Below are 22,861 nucleotides of genomic sequence, written 5' to 3'. Positions count from 1 at the left end.
ACCGATCATTTTAAGATAATCAATGTTTTTTTTAAATAATAAAACTACGTATACAAATAACGATATATTAATATATAAATAAATATAAATTTATCTCTAATTTAAAACTATCTGATTATATAATAATATATCATCATTGATATATAAAATTATATACATTATTTATACACCTAACATTTCTTATTCATTCATTTATCGAGAAGATAAAACAAATATTAGATACAGAAGAAACATGGTGATCTCTATGGATTACCTAATCCCACTACTGATTAACGATTTGATAAGCTTGAAATCGTACCTAACACACTAATTATGCTTTAACACATATATTAAACATTAAAATAATGTTTAAATTGTGGAAATATCCCAAAAGTTTATCACTTTTTGGCATAAATCTCCTAGGCGTTAGGTAAAATTATTTTGAAAAAGAGGTAAACCACATCCTATAGAAAACTGTATGCTTGACAACTACAGAAAGAGATCAACCGAACCCACCAATCATTTTCAAAATCAAACTCCACAGATATTAACAATTCTTCTTTATGTCTGCCACTTCGTTTATGGCATATTGGCTTGGCCATAGTAACTGGAACAAGATACATATTACATTTGCGCATAATGAAATTGTCAATATAAAGAAAGCAAAAAACATCATGTTATTTTGTGGAGTACAGGCACATTATACACAATCACCGCTATCAATTTTCAGTATAAATTCAAGCTTCTACAATAAAGATTATCTTACTAATCAACTTTTCATTTTCTGCGGCGATTGAATAATGCAGTTTACTTACCTTGTCAGTTGAGAGAAGCTCAATCATCATATGAGCTCAGAGCAGCTATGACTGACCCAGCTGTCGCAAAAGTTGATGAGACATCAGGGTAATCTTTCCAGGATGTTGAGACCTTCAGTGATGGATACAACCAACTCTTAACGGAATCCACAAAATCGGTAGGTTCAAAGTTCAAAATGGCTTCCCAATCCACTTGTACACCTTTAGGGATTTTCCCTGAGAACTCCATATTAGCAGCAAGGAACAGACCAAGCAAAACCACAAACCCAACAGCAGCAGAGCCTCTTGAAAGTGGCATAAAATTGTACCTGAAAGTAATCCAATAATTTAGGGTAAAGAATCACAACTTATGAATAAACACTGTTTCCAGTCACTGCATGTTTGGTATAATACCAGTAATATGTCATCCTTAAGATAGCATCTCTCACATTTTCAAGAACACTGAAATCTGTAGACCCATAATTGTCACCACAATAAGCATTGCATACAGCCTGCAGCATTGAAGTGTCATGGTTAATTAAGCAAAAGCCACATTAATGCGCATTGAGTGGCAAGTTTAAAGCATTTTCCTAAATCTGATCCATTGAGTAGAAAAAGTTATAGTCCATTCGCAAGAAGTATTTCAAAAGTGGCCAGAGCAATAATACTATAGATGGTACATGAACTCCAGAAGATGTGTCCACAAGTGTGGCAATATTTTGATCTATTTAAAGCAGCAAAAGGTATTTTCAAAACTAGCCAGAGAAAAATATGCAGAACAAAGATATAAGATAGTGTTTGAGCTCCAGTGTAACTTACTTCCCATGCCATGGTCATCTCTGCATCAAACTCATCCCATCTAGCCGGGGTACAAGGTGTTCGAATTGCAAAGTCATATCCTATTTCTCCCCTGGAAAATTGTTCAACCATTATCAAATAACAGAATAAGGGAATATGCCATAAATAAATGGAAAATATAAAGAAACAATCAAGCAGCAAAAAAAGCCAAATAGCTACAAGTTAACAAAGAATCAGATTATTACGTTTTGACCAAGGTGATCCTTGTCCCTTCAAGTTGTTTCCTGAAACAAGTATGAATAAGACAAAACTAGATTAAGGAAAAGGATTAAAATACCAAGAAAATCGTGTTCTAATTAGTAGGCAAATTTACCCCTCAAATGCAGTACTGTTGCACCATGTTGCCAGCCAGAAATCCTCACCAACAACTTTATAAAGATCATCACAGGTTTTTGTCAGCATAATCTGTTTATTTAAAATGAGTCAGTCTTACATGTTCGTGCATTTAATACAAAAAGAAATATGTGAATTGCATTCACACTTTACGGATTTCTGTTATTTTTTATGATGCACAACAATCTCAGATAATCCTACAAGCAATGTAGATTCATCTGCAGTATGATGAAATTCTCCCTTTCTAATTGACTAACTGTAGACTAATGATTTACTTTCTCCTAAAATTGTCAGTCAACATAGCAGGAAAAAGGTTTTGCTATTTCTACTCTTCCTGCTGCATAGTGTGGGAGTATATATCTTATATAGATATTCAAAATACTACAAAGGGGTAATGTGTTAAGGTGTTAACTATGGTAAACTAACATTTTATGAATAATGTGTGACTACAGGATTTTTCCATTGAGTGATACAATTACATTGTAATAAAAAAGATAATTTCTAGGAGGGAAAACATTAATGTAATGAAAGAATATCCAGAGAGACTAAAAGGGACTCACATCTTGCAATTTCCCATCTTTGGAAAGATCTATAATGTCATCATTCTTGTTGTGCACATATTGTTTATCCTTTATGACAGTCTTTGCAACATTTAAAGTTCTGCAACATTAACAGGCATGAGTACTGAAAAACAATCTCACTCAGGATTGGAACAGAACTATGCTTTACCTTTCATAATTTGAGAAGTAGCGTGCAACTTTTGCTTGACCGAGGATCATTGGTGTGTGAGACCCAAATCCAGAATTAAATTCTTCACTGAATGAAGACACCACCAAGCATACCAAATAATCAACAAAAGGAAAGACATGAACTAATCCCCAGTCATTTTCAAACTGGGAAATCTTTACCGATAATGAAAAAATAAATAAGGTGTGAGACTCATCCAAACACTGCCAATTGACGCTCAATCCAAAAATGAGCTAAAATTGTGACAAAAGATGCTGCATCACTCCACTATAATAGCAAATATTAAAATCAGGTTATTTGCAAAATGGGCAAGGTTTCCACAACAATTCCGAACCCAATAATACGCAAAAATATTGTTATCTAGCTGACCTCATATGATCAAACATGTACAATTTATATCATGTATGCAAAATGGGCAAGCATTATTGTATATTGTATAACTTCACTATAACAGACTTTTGTTAAATCTATTACAAAATGACAAATACAATGCACTTTAATATTATTTTGACTGAAATATTCAGTAAAAAAAGAACTGCAAAAACTGCAGGAATAGATATGATTGTTTATGAAGACAAAATAAAGTTGAAAGGATATAATTTGTTTCCTCGAAAGAAACAAAATCAAAATACTAAGAATCAAAGCAAAACATTTTAGGAATAAAAAAATGCTAAACAAAATATAACTTCATAACAGATGGATTTCAAAGGAAAAACAATATAAAATAAAAAAATGTCAACAAACTACAGAAGGTAACACTAACACAATTAAGTTGTGTTGATACACTAGTGAATGAAGATGGAATACCTTAACTTGTTAACCCACACAACGGGGTCACAAGGCTCAGAAATCTGCCTCCATTTGACAGCCAGTGAGTAGACATCTTGCCATGACATTGTGGGACCAGTTGATCTTTCTTCTGTAATGCCATATGATGATGTGTCCAACATGCTGCTTGTGCTACAACAAGCACCACCTCTGTTCTGGCTGGCAATATTGATTCTATCTTTCCTCCGGGCTCTCTTTCCACTTTTCGTTGTGTTTTTTGTAGAATGCTTCCGTTCTGCTTGCAAAGAGCGCCAAACTTTCAAAACCTTTTGAGCAATTTCAATAGCAGCCAATCCTGCCATACGATGCTGACACATAGCAAAAGATGAAACATATTAATTATTACAAATTACATGCAAAAGAAAAATAGAGATATATATAACTACCCGTCTCTCTATACCGTTATCAGAACATCTTACATATTTGGTGGGTAAGAGAGCGCTTGAAAAGCAAAAATATACATTAAGCTATATGGTAATGAGACCTAAATGAAAGAAAATTAAGAGAAGAAACTATTTATGAAAAAAAAAAGCCTCCATGCTTCAAGACGGGGTATGTATGAACCAAATAAGTTAGTGCACAACCACCTATACCATTTACAAAGTTAGAAACAATTCTCGTTTATCATATGGCACAAGGAACAGGATATTGAGCAGTATTTTAAAATTTCCAACTAGATTCTCAGCATTGATCACTAGCCAGTGAAACAGACTGACACCTGAAAGTAATTCTTTTTCGTATATTCAGAATGCACCTTTCTCTGTACAAAAACACATTGCAATTACAAACTGATGGTTGTGAAACAGAAGGTGAGAAAGAACTTATCTTCCTCTTATTCTTCTTCGTCTCATTAGAATGCAAATCAATATATACAAATATCAGACTCAAAAAACCTGAAAATTCAGATGACCAGCTGCAGAATTGAATGCACCAGCCACCTAATCTATAAGACACTACTAACCTAGGACAAGAATAACTCACTACCAGACTCATAATCGAATGCACGGCTGCCTAACCAACGAGATACTGCTAACGGAGAACAAGATTAGTTCACTTAGAATTGCTTTTCACAGCCTAGAACAGTCTACACTCTCCCTAAAGATGGAGCATATATTTTTCTCATGTCCATCTTGCAAATACAATTATGAAAACCTTTTGAGCTTAGAAAAGCGAGAGTTGCTCCTTAGATGTCACAAATGAGATGCATGGTTGTCTACTAGAGAGTTTTTTTGTTGATAAAGTGCCTGTCAATCTCAATATGTTTAGTCATGTCATATTGAACTGCATTATGAGTTATATTATTTGTTGTGTTCTATCAAAATAAAGAGTAAGAGGTCTTCATGGGATGGTTTTAACAAAAATGGTGGCTAACTTCCCCTCAGTTTTTTTTTATTTTCAAGATTCTTCTCCTAAAAGTTACCATCTTCAGATTCCTCCTCCTAAGCACAATCATCCTCAGATTCTTTGGAGGTAATGCCAACACCTTTTCCAGGTTCTTCTTCAATGGCTTGTAGATAAGGAAAAACCAAAGTGGACTCTTCATTACCTTGATTCTCCCCTTGAAGTATCTTATTCTGTTCAAAGTAGCTTTCATGCCCATGAAAAATAACATCCATATTGACAAAATATTTTCTAATTGAAGATGATAACCTCTGTAACCTACCTGAGTAGAGGAATACCGAAAAATAAAACTTTTGAGTGTTGTAGGATCTAATTTGCACAAGTTTGGATGACAGTTCCCCACAAAGCAAACACATTTGAAGGTCTTGGGAGGAATCACACAAGTATTTGATCCTTGAAGCAGTTCCAAAGGAGTTTTAAATTCCAGGGATCTTGAGGCTTCTTGTTTATCAAGTATGTTGCCGTTGAGATTGCATCCCCCCAATATTCCTTTGAAAACTTTTTGGTGAACGCCAAGGATTTAGCCACCTCAAGCAAATGGCGGTTCTTCCTTTTAGCAATTGAACGGGAGTATCCACACAACTGGTTTGATCATTATTCCATTTTTCATCAAACAATCTTGGAAACCTTTCTCCTTATACTCCAATCCAATACAAAATTTCATATTAAATTGCACATAGATCAACTTGTGAAACATTTTAAAACAAGAAGCCACTTCATTTTTGGAACTCATTAATACACCCAAGTGGTTCCACTAAAATAGTCAATAAAGTTAACAAACCATCTATAGCCACTCAGACTCACAACTCTACTTGGATCCCAACATCAAAGTGAATTATCACAAAAGGATTTGAACTTTTACAATTAATAAAGGGATAAGAAGTTTGGGTAAGTTTCGCCAACAAACAAGAATAAAAAATTAGATTCTCAAAATCATAATTTTTACTAAGATATGGTATAGTTTCTCAAGAACATAAAAAGAAGGATCATGCCACCTAGCAACTTGCATTCCTATCTCATCCTCTGCCTAATTATGAGAAGCTAACATAATTTTTTTCCCAAAATCAGCGTTCCAACAAATACAACCCATCTTAGGCTCTAACATAGCCAATCGTTGCTCATGAACTAAAATCCTAAATTACATAATGTTGTGAAAAAAGCACACTTTACAAGTTAGACTTTTTGTAAGAGAGCTGATAGATAACATATTGTTAAAAAATTTTGGGACATAAGTGATGATGACAAATTTAACAATGTAGTGCAGTTAATAGAATTCCAAATATTACAAAAGAAAGAAAAATATGAGAAAAAAGGAGAAAGAACCTATCATATGATCAAAGACTCTTGAATCAATGATACAAGAACAAGGATAATATCTAGTTGAAGTACTTAGGGTAGTGATGAGAATATCTGTTTGGGTAAAATTTGAGGCAAGAGCGAAGGAAGTTGATTCAACCTTAACTTTAGCCACTAGTTGTTGAAGTTGAAGTGTAAGAATTTCTTCCATTGAAAGAATGGAAAGGTTAACATGATCATCTTTTTTTTCTAGTTTCTTCCCTAGTCACTTCAGATACATTGGCTTGTGGTCAAGAATCAATTTTTTTTGCCCACACTTCCTATCATGTCTCCCATGGAGCAACCAACATGTTTCCTTGGTGTGCCTTGTTTTTGAACGATAATCACACTTCATGTGATCCTTAGACAAGGTCGAACCCGAGAAGCCCTAACTAAGAGGAATCTTCAGAGTCATAGCAAATCTATGGGAGGAATTAGGTTGTAACATTGAATTCCTTTTGATTTCCTCATGTTTGACATATGAAAAGGTTTGTTGGAGTGAAGGAAAAAGGCCTCATCCCAAGACTTGAACCTTGATTTGATCAAATTCAACATTCAAACCAACTAAGAAGTCAAAGAATCTTTCCTTGTCGGTCATCCTTTGAATAGTTGTAACGTCTCCAAAACACTTCATTTGAAACTCTTGATAATAATCTAAACTCTTGTCATAGACTATTGAGTTCAACATAAAATTACACAATGATTAACTCGCGTTGCATAGTTTCATGAATTTTTTCCTCAACTCATAAATCTTAGCATTGTTCCCAATCTTGAAACAAGTTTGAGCTACATCAGTCCATATTTTCCATGTACTGTCAAGAAGATATCCCTTAACAATGGTAGGTTCCATAACAAAGGATAAAGGACATGACTAAGGAGTTACCAATATTCCATCATTGGATAGAGGGATCAATAGGGTTTGGTCTTTCCTCGTTTACGTTGGTAGTGTATCCTCCAATCCCTAAGTTATAATACATAGTTTGCAATAAGGAGACCAAGCCAAATAGTTACTCCCATTTGATTTCACACAACTGATAAGAAGGGGTAGATTGTCACTAGGAGTACTCACGCTTCAAAATTAAATAGAATTTCATGTCAAAGTGTCTTATACTATCTCAGAAATCTTTCCAAAGATTCAAAAAAGTTAGTATTGTTTAAGCAAAATTCTATAGTTGAGCATGTAGTAGGTGGTGGTTGCCGAAAAAATCTAAGGTTTGAAGACAGGCGCTAGAAAAAATAGAGAGCATCATCGGTCAATCTACGATCCAAGGATGATAGCTTGTGAAAAATCGAGACTCAGAGACAATCAACGAAGAAATCTAATGTTTGGAGGCAATCACCAACAAGATATGAGGATCAGAGAGACTGTTGGCAAGATCTAAGGTTCAATGATGATCTCTAACAACATTTGAGGTTCAGTAATGATTGTTGGCAAGTTCAAAGGTCTAGACAGGTTGGTAGAAAAATCTGACTTCTAAAGATGATCGTCAGTGAGGTCCTGATCTAGACAATAGGTCACAATCTGGCCACAATGTTCATATAAAAGTGACTTTTGCCATGATTTCCATGACTGGATCCCGATTTTGCCATGGTGTCACTGGAGAGGTCTCTGTTGCCAAGATTTCCTTGATCTTCCATCACCAAGAACTTGTGAACAAGTTTCATTCAGCCAAGAGTCCACTACAACTCGAACATGAGCCTTGATACCATGATGGTTGTGAGAGAAAAGGTGAGAAAGGAGGGAACTTTTCTTCCTCTTTTTCTTATTCATCTCAATAGTTTACAAATCAATTTACAAGTATCAAAATCCAAAAAGCCTGCAAATTTAGATGATTAGCCACATAATTGAATGCACAACCGCTGAACCTACAAGACATTACTAACCTAACACAATAGCTCACTTAGATTTGCCTTTCATAGTTTACAATAGTGTACACAGGCAAATGAAAAGGCTAAATCAACAAGGCTATGCCACTAATTCTCAATATATGATAATCAATTAATCAAACAATTGAACAAAGAAACATTAGTGATAACACACCCACACAAATGTATGCTTATAAGTATGCATGTAAGTAGAGGCTTTACATTAAGTCTTCAAAAGAGAATATTGCTTTACAAGAATAAAAAGGAGCTATTCAAATGTCACATTTAAAAATACAAAGGTGAAAAGACTATGAAATAAACAAAGTTGATGCACCTTAAACAATAAACATATTCTTGTTATAGAAATTGCCAAAATAAATTACCTGACGCCTATTGGATAGGAAGCCAGGAACATCATATTGGATTTTCTTGCCAATTGAATCAGCAGCCAGTAGAAGAGCAGTCTTCTGCTTTGTGACAGCAAAATCTTGTTTCCTAAGCTTACCTTTTTTCAAGGAATCTCGCAAGGGAGGCTGTCTGTAAACCTTTTCACATACATTCTTGGGGTGCAATCTTTTGCACCAATATTCCTGCGAATTCCATAAAGAAAGAAACATAGGTAAGAAATTAAACTACTGGAACGAATAAAGGCATTTTTAAATTTACAGACTGCAACATAAAAAAGTTGCTGTTTGCAATCGTCATAAATCCCACACTGATGCATGCTTCTGCTAAAAGAAAAATCAAAATCACCCTGCCCTTCACACTCATGCTAGGGCATACACATCTATGTCTCGTCAGTTTCTGCCTTAACTCAAATCCACAAATGATTACAAGATAGGGATCACCAATCAAAGCAATTACACCCTCAATTACCTTGAAGAGTGGATCAATATCTCCATCAATGTCAAACCAGCAAAACTCACTGTTGACTTTAGAAGCTGTGTATAAAGCAATCTCCTTCTGCAAAAAGAAGAAAAAAGAATCATTAGAAGTACGGCTAGCCTTCAGTTTAAATTAAATCATAATTTGAAAAAAAAAGGCAAGTTTCAGAATTTTCTTCATATGTTATGTGGAATTTTTTTCACGTACAAACATGAAGAGAGGGAAGCCAAAGAAATCAAAGTTCCATTCACTATATTCAGTAATTTCGCCATACATGATTATATAATAACATGAGTAAAAGGAAGAAGAATGAGACAGAGAAGTCCCAATAATTCATACAGGGTAAGAAATCTTTATTTGAGAGGACACAAAGAAAATTTGTAGTAAGGCAGGTAAAAAATGAAGGATAAGCTCACCAACTAAAATAATGATAAGCTGTCATGACACCCTGAACAGGTTTCAACTACAATATAGGAAAAAAAAAAAAAAAACTAGAAATGGCGACAGCGTGCAAGGAGAAATGTCAGATGACAAGCTAGAAACAAATGAAACCCCTTCCAAGAATCAAAAAAGCCCATTCAACATAGGGCTATTGAAGTTTTTCAATTTTGAATAATTAAGTAGAATGTGATTTCCTCCAATTACAAGGATTTGGAAGCCCAAATTTTCACCTTCCCCCAAAAAGATGAAATTTCTTCTCCACAAATATCTTCAAAAGTTAAGTTCCTTTCCAGCCATAATACACAAAATAACATTAACACTAGAGTCCCATAATACACCACCCTTCCTATTAAACTCGATAGCTATTACCTTACCATTGAGCCAAAAAAAAGGAAGAGGGTATTGCCTAGGATATAGTAAATGCACTGGTCACTAGGACTAGATTCGATCCAGACTGAGTCCAAACAAATGCCAGCTCGAGATCAACTTGAATCCAAAAAGCCTACCTTGAGATTGGTTCAAGATTGACGAATTGTATAAATTGAGGCCTAAACTCGGCTTGGAAGCAATTTTATTTTGCATTCAATCTGAGCCAAGCTAGAATGTTCAAATTGGCTCGAACTCTACTCATTTATAATATGGAGCCCAATCCTTAACTCCAGCTCGTATCAAGATTTGATTCTATTAGAGCTTGAACTCGGCTCATTTGATCCGAACTCAAATAGCTCAGATCGAATCCACCTCTATTGGACACAATATTCCACAAACATACAAAGTGAAGAATATTGACATTCACAGTCTTAAAAGTTATAAACATCTGGCATGAAATTAATCAGTCAATATTATTTTGATTTAATATATTTTTAATAGCAAATGTCTCGAAGCAGTGGAAAACATGTGCTCCATTTACAACAAAATGGACACACTGTCCAATATTTTAGTTCATTTTTTCTCTTAAAGTCATCCCAAAACTTTGGTTCACAGGAAAAAGTCCATGGCTATGAGTTATTCAATTTATTATTACACCCTTTTGTAAAGTGTAATTACATAAGGCTGAACATATAAATACATTCATCATGCTTTTTCCCGATGTATTATTCTCCAAAGTGGAATAAACTAGTGAAAAGGTAAAGGTTTCCGAGCTGGTGCCAGCTCCTTGGTTTTCTCATTCCAGCTTCTTTGTACATGAAAATAAGACCTAGACCAAGTATTGCCTTCTAAAGATCAGCTCAAGTTAAGTCCAACCATATTGAACTTAAAAGGTAACTTATGCCTAACCTACAACTGCCAAACTGCAGTAGAGACCACTCATAAGCCATCAGTTACACAAAACAAAGAGCAAAGAGAAGACAAACAATGCTCAACACAATGTATAAGTGAAACACTCATATTAACAACATTGAATCTATAGTTGAAGAAAAGGTTCTAGGTTAAACCAGTAGGTTACTATAAGATTACTACTAATGACATGCATAAAGCATGAAAAATCTAAAAAGTATGCAATGGCTTCCCAAGGGCCTGTTTGGTAAGGCTTACCTACCAGTCAAACAATAATATTCAAAGCTATATATGCATTTTTGAAATTTTTTAGGTTGTTTGGTTGCATCAAAGTGCTTATAGGACTTTAAATAAAATATTTTACCGCTTACAGGAGAAGCTCAAAACTATTTTTCAGCTTAACTAAAGTATTGAAATTCCAAATATCTCCCCCTACTATTTTATAAATTTTATTTTCCTTTATCATATTATAAAGTTTATTTTAGTAATTTATGACTTCAAAGCTCTTTTACACTTTTTCTAACTAAAAAACTAACATTTTTTTCATAGAAGCTCCACCTTTATAAGTTTTAGTTGAGAAACTCACACCAAGACCCCAAAAGGAACCACAAGAAAACAAAAAGAGACCTAGGCACATTTATTAGACATTATGATATTTCATATTAAACAAAACCTGATAAAAGGCCAGGCATTGAAGCACAAATTTCTCCATCGAGTCTAGCTCCAAATCCAATGCAGCATCATAATCCTTGACCTGTACCCATCAAATCCAAGTTAGTAACTCAATGCAAAGAACAAATATATATGTGCTTAATTATCTAAGAGATTGGCATATAATAACTATAAAAGATTAAATCTTTATTACCGCCTCTCTATATTGTCCAATAGCATGGTAACAAGAACCTCTCAAGTATAAGCACTCAACATTTGAGGTCTCAATGCTTAAACCAGTGGATAAATCCTCAATTGCTTTCCTGAAACAATCAATTTGAGTCGCAAGCAATACATAAACAACAAATTGCTGATGAGGAAACATCATTGTAAATGGTCAAGTGGTATACCTTATAAAGTTAAAAAAATTAGTGTTACCCATTGCAGCCCCATGTAATTATGAAGTGCAGATTGTTTGGTTTCAGTTGTGCATTCCAAACAATCATTGATAAAATTTTAAAAAAGAAATATATAAAAGAGAAAAGATATCTGTCTAGATGCACAAGGAATCTTTACTATGTACTTTGAGGTTGGGTAAAGAGGAATGCTGATCCTTGAGTGTTGTCCAATAAGGAAATTTTAGATGTCTATGGCTGCTGATGTTCCATTCTACAAGTCTAATCAATCCAGGTTATGCATCCATGGATGAATGAGAATGCATAAATAGGAAACTTTATATAGAGATGGCTATGTAAATCAAGAGGATTGTTTTTTATGCAGGGCCACAGAGCTGTCTCTGTTTACAGTGCATGAAATTTTTTAAGGTTTAACTTGTTTTATATTGATTCAGATACCCTTTCCAGAGCATGTTGTATCTCCAGTGGCCATGGTCCACCACGATAACTTCTTTCTTCAGTTAATATATATGTTTTCCTGCTTCCCATCACCAACTGAATTTCGAATCAATCATCATAAACAGCTCATGCAAACCCTATATGAGTCCCTCTGTTAGAACTCACGTTTATGTGTCTCACAAGATGAAGAGAAACCTAATGCAAAGAATAGGGCTGCTGGACACAAATGGCAGGAAGCTGGAGTTGACAAGTGGCAGCCCTACAGCAAAAGGAAAAGGAGCAGACAATCAGCAAGAGAGGCTGACCACAGGGATATTCAAGGAGGATGTGGCAAGCAAAGATTGGGAGGGCAGTTATGGAGAGAAGGGTATGAGACGGCTGGGAAAGAGACTGGGGGTGATTAAGCAGAATTTGTAAAAGATAGATGGCAGAGGGAGAGAACTAGGCTCTTAAATGCTGGGTTTAGGAATGGAATCTTTTGTACTGTTCTATTGAGTGAGGGACTGATTTTGTGTTAAGCTTGTACTGGAAATGCTGTTTATCAATATGACAATATAGAAGTGGTGTTTAATCAATTTGTCCAATATATAAATTGTTGTGGTTGGTTGTGTAAGTTAAACTGTGCAGGTATCTGAAAGAGGGAGGCCACCTGGAAACTAACACCCTCCTAGTCTGTTCTCCCCATACATGCATTTAAATATTATCATTCCTTAACTATTTTGATACACCAACTACTAAATATTCTAACATTATTTTAGTATTACAGAAAGCAGACGGTCAAAAGATAATGAGAACAATCATGGGCAGCAAAAACCACGTTAGTTTAAGAAAACCAAGCTATTTACCAAAGATCAACCATTTGAACTTACTTGTGTTGTCCCATCCCATGGAGCAATAACCCACGCAAATGATATGCTTTTGGAAACCTATTAGAAAAAGCATAAACACCATCAAGTAAAATCTATGAAAAAGTATCAGAGGGGAGAATGAGTCAGGCGCCAGATAATTACGTAAACAAGTTATATTTAAAATTGGCCATATAGTCCAATGACAAAAGCTACCTCTCGTCAATCCGTAACATTTCTTGAAGGCATTCCAAAGCCTTTGCTGAATTTCCCAGATCTTGGTAAAACTGCAGGAAACCATATATAGATAACAATAATATTTGATGAAGCTGCTATGCACAGAAAACCAGTTATTTAAAGAACGGTATGAATGCGATTTGATAGATGATAATGGGTTAGATCTTTTGATTAACTGGTAGGGTACACTGACAACAGAGTGCGTAACTGCTTAAATTTAACACTTTTTCAGAGTCATGTGAAGAATATATATCTTGCCAGAAACTACTAGTAAAGTCCATGTCTCCTGTCCCTAACAATCAAGGGTGACAAACTATGCAATGAAGATGTGAATGACATAGATCTGAGTGACTATTTCATGCTTACCGTTGTCATATGACCCCATCCCTCAAGAAAATTCCAATCAAGTTGGATTGCTTTCAAATGTGTCTCCTCAGCCTTCTTGTATTCACCAATCATAGATAATGCCAAGCCCTATAAAGTCAATGTCCACCCAATATGAGATAACCGAGCATGAATTAATTGGATTCTAGCTGCAGCTAAGAAGTTGACTACTCACCCAATATGTATATGCAGACTTGTTATCCTTATCAAGCTTCACACATTCAGATAGATCTCGTACAGCAGCATAGTAATCCTTATACTTAAAATTAACAATTCCTGTAAGAATTACAATCAACCAATCACTTTAATGTGTGTAACACTCAATTTATAAGGAGTAATGCAAAGCATGACCTGAAAATTTTACAAATTTTATTGTTAGAGTTAGTTAATGGGCAAAGAAGTAGATAACCATGCAACAAATTGTATAAACTTTAATCTTCAAAGATACTTTAATTATTACAACAAATTGTATAAACTTTAATCTTCAGAAATTTACAATGCAAAGAAGTAGATAACCATTAGTAGCAGATGTTCCAAATAAAAAATAATCAAAAATAAAAACCTCTTTTTATCAAAATTAATTAAGCGAATAAAGAAAATAGAAGATGAAAAAATGTAAAAGAAGTATGTAACTTTGTAATGCCATGATGACAAAGTTGAATACATAATTCATTGCAGTTAAAAAGCTTGAGTTCAATTAGTTACCCCGTTCATGCAATATATCTGCCGAATTTGGTTCAATCTCTAATGCCTTGGTCAAGTCTTTAATTGCCTGGAATCAAGAGGCAATTAAAAGTAAATCGTGTTATAGAGGTTTATGGCAAGCACAACAAATTCATGATAAATCATAAGTTTTTCTGGTCAAATTTTTCAGTATTGCAGGTTGAAGTTAATTAGCTGTGCATAAGAACAGGCACAGCATCCAGTAAACGTTAATACATTTTTGACAACGTAAATTATCATCTTGCCATAATAACATGCCAACGAAGATAGAATTCTCTAGAAAAAGATCAACCCAACATTGACAAAGACAGTAACATTTAAAATTAGGATGCATCACTCTGACCTCAACAGATTCTCCCAAGGCAGCACGAGCCTGCCCTCTCCGCTTCCATGCCTCACCAGCTGATGAGTTTGATTCAATAGCCTAAAACATTAATTATACAATCCAATCAGAAAAACCAGTATATTTTTCAAACCAATCATATATAGACAATTCAGGTACCTTTGTGAAATCAGCAATAGCAGCTTCCAGTTCTCGCTGGAACGCATATGCTGTTCCTCTTCCTATTAGTGCCTCAGGATATGTAGGGTTTTCTTTCAATATCTGTGTAAAAAATATTTTAAGAAGGTCATAATAGATCTTGACAATGGCCTAAAAATTACTGATGATCTACCTGAGCCTTCCATTACATTCACCTTAGCCTCCAAGAATAAGGTATAGATGAACAGAAAAATGCACCACAAAGACCCATTCCTACACAACGGAGAAACTACTAAGAATACTCATCAGATTCAAGATTTTACCTGGTCAAATATTGATACAGCATAAGCATATTTTCCATCATTAACCTGCAAAAGAACTAGATTGTCATATCGGATGGAATATCTGAGTTAAAACATTTAATTCAATACAAATTTTAATTTTCTTTGACCACCAAATCGTAAACAAATACCAAAAAATACCTGTGCTATACCCCTTGATAGTCGGAAATCTACACTTATTGACTTCGTTTTCGAATTTCTAGTGACACCAAACTTTTTGTCTCTCTTGACTTCCTCAATTGTGTCACTTGTGTTGCCGCAACTTAATGGTGATTTCCCATGTGGTAAATTCGTAGTTTTTAATTCTTTAAAAAATTCAGAGTCAGATCTTGATTTATCAGAAATATCATGAGTTCCATTCATTTGGCCATTTAGCTTCTCATTAGCATTGGCTTTGTCACTAAAGCCATTGCATAGGTTGAACTCAGTAGAAGATTCACTAGATCCATAAGTTATTTTAGATATGTCATTTAAACCATTGCAATTCTTAGAAGCTTCACTTGATTTACCATTGATATGGATCCCCGACTCAGATTCAGGCATAGATGACCCACCATTTACTTTATGACTAATTTCATTGCATATGTCAGCATTATCTCTAGACTTGATGCAGATCTTGGGCATATCACTAGGCTCATAGCTTGAACTAGTAGAATCAGATTTATTCAGATTCTCAAGTTTCTCACATATTTCAAATTTGTTCAGATTCTCACATATTTGGCCTACTTTTCCATTGACATGCGTCCCTGACTCAGCCGTTGATACAGATGGCCTGGAATCTATCACAGGGTTTTCACAGTTAACATTTGTGTCTTGTTTTGCAACTTTCAAAAGCTCCTCAAGTTCTAGCAATTGCTTCAGATCTGCAGACTCACGCAAAGCATGCTCATATCCTTTCTCCCAAACCAAAAGCGCATCCTCTTTCCTCCCCAGAGCTAAAAATGCACGTCCTAGAAGAAATGAAACAATAGACTGCATATATAAGATAGAGTAAAAGCCCCAATGAAAGATTTTTAAGTATCTACTTAGTTTCAAATAGACAATAACAACCATTATCTAACTGGTTCCTGGGAAGCATCAATTGGACAATGAAAGACAAACAGACAGACAGAATATCCTATAATTGCAAAGAAAAGCATCATTAGTAGCAATTACATAAATAGATAGAATCTGCAGATCTTCTAGGGCAAGATGAGAATTTTTTTTCTGGTTTCATAATTGCTCCATTATCATTGATGTTTTCTTTGTAGTTAGAAAGCAGAGTTGGTTTTCAATTTCAGAAATAAAATAAAAGGACAAAAAGTTTATGCTTTCAAAAATATATTAACAATTACCATCTAAATAGCACAGAAACGGAAACGTGGATACACTTAAACGGAAATGTCGAAACACATTTCCTAAAAAATGTAGGAAATGGTAATGTAGAAATGTATAAATATTGAATATATGGGAATTTTTTTATGAATATCAATTTTTTATTAAAAAAATGCAACATAAAAAATAGTTTACCATACAAGCAAAAATATGGAATTCAACTTAATAAATATTTTGCACAAACCATACTATTAACCATTCAACTCATGATCTCATAGTTTGCATTCAAGGAAAAGTATCGGTCATCCTCACAACTAAAGACCACATAATTTTTTTTCACAAGACCACCATCTTTTCTTAATTTTATTCATCTCTCCCCTTTATAATTAAATTTAAAAAAATATTTTAGATATCTTTAAATTTCTTTACTTTGATCGTCTCAAAGTTTCGTAAAACTATAGGGGTCATTTTTAATTATAGTAGTCTACAGGGAAGGTCAACAAAATTAACCCTTTATTTTATATGATTTTTATTGTTGTCTTTCCTTTCTTTATCATTTTCGTCGTACTTAGAGCTCTCATCTTCTTCCTTCTACTTTCAACTCAACAAAGGAACAAACCTAGCAAATATTGTTCTTCAAATCTTCAACAAAATGACAATGAACAGATGAAATCAAATTAAATTTTGAGTTGATTCTGATACAGTCAACAGATGAAATCGAAGCATAATAGACGGTGAAAAGAATTAATGTGAGAGGAGATGAATATCTAGACAGTGGAGAGAGAAAGGAAATGAAGTTGATTTTGATTATTTTTAACCAAGAAATGCGCTTCAAATTATTTTAAAATTTCTAAAACACCCCAACACATTCCGTACCAGTGTCAGGGTGTTTCAGTTTCCAAAACATTTTGGAAACCGCAAAACCTTCCCCCTCCTGCGTTTTTGTGCTTCCTAGGTTACCATCAATATTTATGCCCTCACACACACAGGTTATTATCCAACTGGCTGATATATTATTTATATTCAAGAAAATATAAATATCTGAATGTCCTTTTCTGCTTTATATAACACCATGAAATTCCTATAACAGGCATTTGTAATATGACGCAGACACTACGGAACAAATTAGCAGCCAAAATTATGGAAATAAAATTAGTGACTTTGAATTTAATGTTAACAGTGCAAAATCATTCATGCAATCATAAGCTACTATTGTGCTACGGCTTCTAGAATAGACTAATAAGAGGAAAAATCATCATAAATAAATGGTATATCTCTATAAACTCTATTGGAGTTTGACCAAATCAGATAAGCCTTCCTAATATGGAAAACTAGCAGAGATCTACATGAGGTTTCCAATAAATTCTATAAAATTCTAGGTATGTCTTCAGTAATTTTAAGGAAAATCCATCATTTCAAAAAAATATTTTGACAACCTTTTTGAAACAAGAGGGGTTTATCCATCTTCTAGCTCAATCTCTTGTGAGGCAAATAAATTTCACTCATAAAAGTAAACTAATAAAAGAGAAAAGTTGTTTCAGTAAACACCATGAACTCAGGCAGAACTTCTTAGATCCTAATGCAGTATTTTGATCAAAGAGTAATGCTATGTGCACATATAATGCGTACCAAAGTGGATATTACTTTATCCTTAATTCAAAATATACAATCAGATGGCAAAAAATCTTGGTACTCATTGTAAGTGCATATAGTTTTATTGTTTGACCGAAATGTGATGCACAAGCGTTCAAAAACAGCAGCAATTGAAGTAAATTCAACTGCATCGAAATAGAGTTCCTTCTAATGGAAGTCAAACTAAACATGAGTTCAATTACTTCCCCAAATAAAACTCCATTATCAAAATCAATAATAAAAGATATAAAAACAAGCCAAAAACGACAAAAAAAATTCTGAAATTGGTGAGGGAAAGAGAGACCTTTGAGGATATAAGCTTGAAGAACAGTAGGGTCTAGCTGAAGCGCCTTGTCACAGTCCTTAATGACATGCTTATGCAACTCCAATTGACTATAACAAAACGCTCTATTGCTGAACGAAACCAAAATCCACATTTTTCACATAATTAACATCAATCGAAAAAATCAATGAATTAAAATAATATCAGTAAGACTGGAATCGGAAAACTTGTTAAATTAAATGAATGTACACACCAGATATCCTGGATAATACAGGACTGAGCCAGGAGCGAGTCAAGAATTCGTATAGCCTTCGACCAGTTTCGTGAACTGCAGAGCTTGGCTAGCTCGACTCGCTCGGAGGCAGCTGAGGCCATCGCTTAGTCAACGTGAAAGAGTTGATGAATTTTTTCACAGATCGATTTATTAACTGCGTGTGATTGGTTTCAACGATCATAGAGTGAGCGAAGGGTAAAAAGGGAAAACAAACAGCAAAAATGCGACGACGAACAAGTGCGCGGAAGGAAGCAAAACGATGGTAGGGAAGGGAGAATTTAACACGTGTGACGCAAGAGGTGACTTACGCCACTTCCTGATGAAACGTGATGGGCCGGCACGGCCCAAAATATTTTGACTCCTTGTCTAAGCAATACGATGTTGCTATTTATTTTCCAATAATTCCAACAAACATACAAACTTATGTGTAACTTAATTATAATATAATTAAGGTATTATTTTGTTTTTAATTTAAAATTATTTAATTATATAATAATATTTTATTATTTATATATAAATTTATATTCATTATTTATACGCAAAATTTTATTTTGCTTTTTCATAATTAATCATTTTAAATTACTAAAATTGGGACATATATGTCACCGCGTTTTTATGACTTTTCTCTTAAAGTTCATAATGGGTAAATTTACCCATGAAAGGGTTTACCATTGTAATACATTTAAATGCAAAGCACCCATTATTAATATTAAAAGACTCTAGTAAAATTATAATAAAAGTACTTGATAATATGAGAAAGTATAAAAGAGCTTTGAAGTTTATCAGGAGCAATACTTGATAATAATACACTGAAAGTTGAGTCCAATTCACCAGTGAATCAATGTCATGAACTTCAGTGACAAAATGTCAGAGAAGAGACCCAAGTTTCCAGGAAAGCATGCACTATAATATTTATTAAGTTGGAAATCCCCGGTTCACTAAGATTTCTTACTGACTTTGCAAGTAAAGTCGAGTGAAAGATTCTTTGACAATAACCAGCAAGCAAGCAGGGGCAGCAGACATGTTGAAGAAAGGGTTCGTTGAAGAATAAAGATGCAGACCAAACTTATGAAAGGAAAGAATTAATGGCACTTGGCGATACACCAGTCAAAGTCAAAGTTTTTATGGCAAAAATTAATAGAAAAATGTTAATATATATATATATATATATATATATATATATATATATATATATAATACAAAAAAATTGTATCAACGAGAAATTCACAAGATTGGTGATATAACACTATGTAAGGGGTGATGATTAGGCTGAACAAGATGAGCAAGGGGACTAGGATAATGTTTTTAAAGTGGTTCGGCTTAGTTATGTTATCAAGTATTTTGTCCAGAATTTTGCTAGAAGTTTCAATATACAAAGTGTCCCCAATTTTTTTATACAATCATGTATCTACATTTTGCCTATGGTACCATTACGTATTTGTAAAAATAATTGAGTAATTACATGATTAGACACTCCCAGATCCAAACACATCAAATCTAGAGCTCTAACAAATTTCATTGATTGCATCATCCTAGATTAGTAAGAGATTATTAGTCTCATAATGATAAAAGATTATACAAATCAAATCTAGGTTTTTAGATAAATTTCGAAGGTTGCATTATCTTAAGATAGTAGAAACTAATCATTGTTCTATAACAGTAACTTATGATACATATTGAATCTAGACCTCTAATAAATTACATAAATTACATTAATTACATCATTTTATAATAGTGGAAAATGCTTATCGTCCCATAATGGTTAGAGATTATACCAATCGAATCTAAACTTTTAATAAATTTCATTGATTGCATCATCCTATAATAATACGAGATGATCATTGTCTCATAATGATAAGAGATGATGTTGAGAAGTGATTAAGCAATTTGAGAACTATCATGATTCGTCCTTCTCACTACTTATAGATAAAAGATTTATATCTACGTTATATGTTAACTTGTAAATAGATAATGGGTTTATAGTCTTACGTGGAAAGGACATGCTTTGTTGCTAGATGCTTTCCCCATAACTAGTCACTCTTTTGGTGTAGCTCGTGTAGTTTCTTTAAAAATGATAATAACCGATAATCCTTTCGTCAACCAAACTATATTCAAATGACAAAATGTGCATTTGCATTTAGATCTAAGGTTAGATTTGCTCTGAAAAAAGTCAATATAACATTAGCTTGATATAAAAAAACTCATTGTGAAATCAATTTAAGATTGACAGAAATAAAACTCAAACTTAATTAAAAAATAATTTAATTTTAGACTTGATTTTAATCAAGTTTAAATTAAAATACTTAAATAGATTTAAACTTGATTCATTTATAAAAACAAATTTTATTCTTGACTCAAATTTAATTGATTTGATTCGAAATTTGATTCAATTTTGAACATAGGGATCACATCTCACCCTTGATAGTGGCTTGGATGGACTTGAGAATTCTTATCAAACTTTTTTATTTTCGTTGTGGGACACTCTGTGTTATTGGGCACTCAAATTGAGAAAAATTGTTAAAGCTATAAGGATAATAATGTTTTTAACTGAATTGGATCTCTTACCTATGTAATCTATGTATAGTTGATAACAACATAACATTAATCCAAAACGTTATCATTAAAAGGCCATTTAATCTTAAATAATATTATAGATATAAATAAATTATATAAATTTATCTATACAATCTAATATATTAATATATGATTAAGTAATTTAAAAAAAAATATATATATATAATTATATCATTCCATCTCAAACTAATATTTTAGTTTATTTAAATAAGTTTATATAATTTATTTATACTTTTTTTTTTCTTTTCATTACATATAGGGGGTTGAGATATAGGTTAATGGAATTGGTGGCTTGGGAAATAAATGATTAGTGCTCTGGGGTTAGCAACTATACATAAAAAACGGCTCGGCTCGTTTTCAGTTCGGCTCGGCTCGGCTCGGTTCGAGCCCGAAACGAGCCGGGCTCAGCTCGGCTCGATCGAGCTCGAGCCGAGCCCGAGCTGGCTCGGGTTGGCTCGGTATATTTTTTTAAAATTTTTTTTATACAAAACGGTGTCGTTTTGATTTTTATATATATACAAAACGGTGTCGTTTTGATATAAAAAACGAGCCGAGCCGAGCCGAACTGAAAACGAGCCGAACCCGAGCCGAGCCGAATTCGGCTCGAGTCGAGCTCGAGCTGAACTCGAGCCGGCCCTCAAAAAGCCGAGCCGAGCCCGAGCTGGCTGCGAGCCGAACTCGGCTCGGCTCGAATCCAGCCCTAAACCCCAGTGCCAGTCGCAGGCTGCCATCCAATGGGCTGCAAAACCCCACGTTCCATGCTAAACTAAGCTTTACAAGGGGGACTTTATGTAGTCCATATTTGAACAAAAAAAGACAGCTTGGAATTTTCATCTCTCTTAATTATATTTTACAAATTTATTTATGGAAAATTAAATAAAATATTAAGCACTTACATGTTTTTAGGAAAAATAAGTTTGGTTTTACTTTTTTTAAGCAAATGAGATAATTTTGACCATTTTATCCCTTAATATTAAAAATCAAAATAAAAGTCACTCAAACTTAGATGCAAAATACAATCACACACCGTGAAATTACTCAAGCAAAACTTTGTAAACAGTGCTTTTGCATAAACAGTAACTTTACATTTACGTGACTATATTTTTACGTGTCTATCTCCATTGACGACAACTCTTTTAGGTAAAATTTAGTCAAATCATAAGTATTAAACAACAAAATATATCAAATAAATTATCATAATACCATTTTCAATATTTTACAATCAAAATATATATTTATTGATAAAAGAATAGTGAGAGAGAAAGTAAATAGAATGGAAATGGTATTATTGACACAAAATATGAGTTTACTTTCAATTTTTTTCCTTAAAAAATATAAACAAGAATTTTTTTTTGGGTCAGTTTTATTTTATTACCCTTTATAATTTAAAATTACCAATTCTATTAAAATATAACAATTTATATAAATGAGTTATGACCAATTTTAAACACGTGAGACATGTTATGCCATTTGTCAAACATCTCCACTTCAATTTGTCCCCGTTGATACAGAAATTGCCGCCA

General features: G+C 33.7%; 1 protein-coding gene across 2 annotated transcripts; it reads right to left on the bottom strand.

Annotated features, from left to right (window-relative positions):
• Window positions 1-524: 524 nt before the first annotated feature.
• LOC123219372 (suppressor of RPS4-RLD 1) lies at window positions 525-19,061 on the bottom strand. 2 transcript variants are annotated; one of them, XM_044641308.1, is made up of 23 exons: window positions 18,744-19,061; window positions 18,512-18,621; window positions 15,403-16,211; window positions 15,244-15,288; window positions 14,942-15,043; window positions 14,783-14,863; window positions 14,422-14,488; window positions 13,892-13,992; window positions 13,699-13,806; window positions 13,312-13,382; window positions 13,120-13,176; window positions 11,611-11,719; window positions 11,419-11,499; window positions 9,018-9,104; window positions 8,525-8,731; window positions 3,519-3,847; window positions 2,694-2,780; window positions 2,525-2,624; window positions 1,945-2,036; window positions 1,817-1,855; window positions 1,593-1,683; window positions 1,223-1,285; window positions 525-1,102 (listed from the first exon to the last, which is right to left on the bottom strand). In XM_044641308.1, the coding sequence occupies exons 1-23, from the start codon at window positions 18,863-18,865 to the stop codon at window positions 1,025-1,027; spliced, it is 3,036 nt and encodes a 1,011-aa protein (XP_044497243.1). In that variant the 5' UTR covers window positions 18,866-19,061; the 3' UTR covers window positions 525-1,024. The 2 variants fall into 2 exon arrangements, with proteins under 2 accessions (XP_044497243.1, XP_044497233.1); XM_044641298.1 differs by having other exon boundaries at window positions 1,188-1,285; window positions 18,744-19,058.
• Window positions 19,062-22,861: the final 3,800 nt, after the last annotated feature.

The sequence above is a fragment of the Mangifera indica genome, chromosome 1 (assembly GCF_011075055.1).
Source record: "Mangifera indica cultivar Alphonso chromosome 1, CATAS_Mindica_2.1, whole genome shotgun sequence".
Lineage (NCBI taxonomy): Eukaryota > Viridiplantae > Streptophyta > Magnoliopsida > Sapindales > Anacardiaceae > Mangifera > Mangifera indica.
The sequence above is the reverse complement of the archived record's forward strand: the minus strand, read 5'-3'. Positions and strand labels throughout refer to the sequence as shown.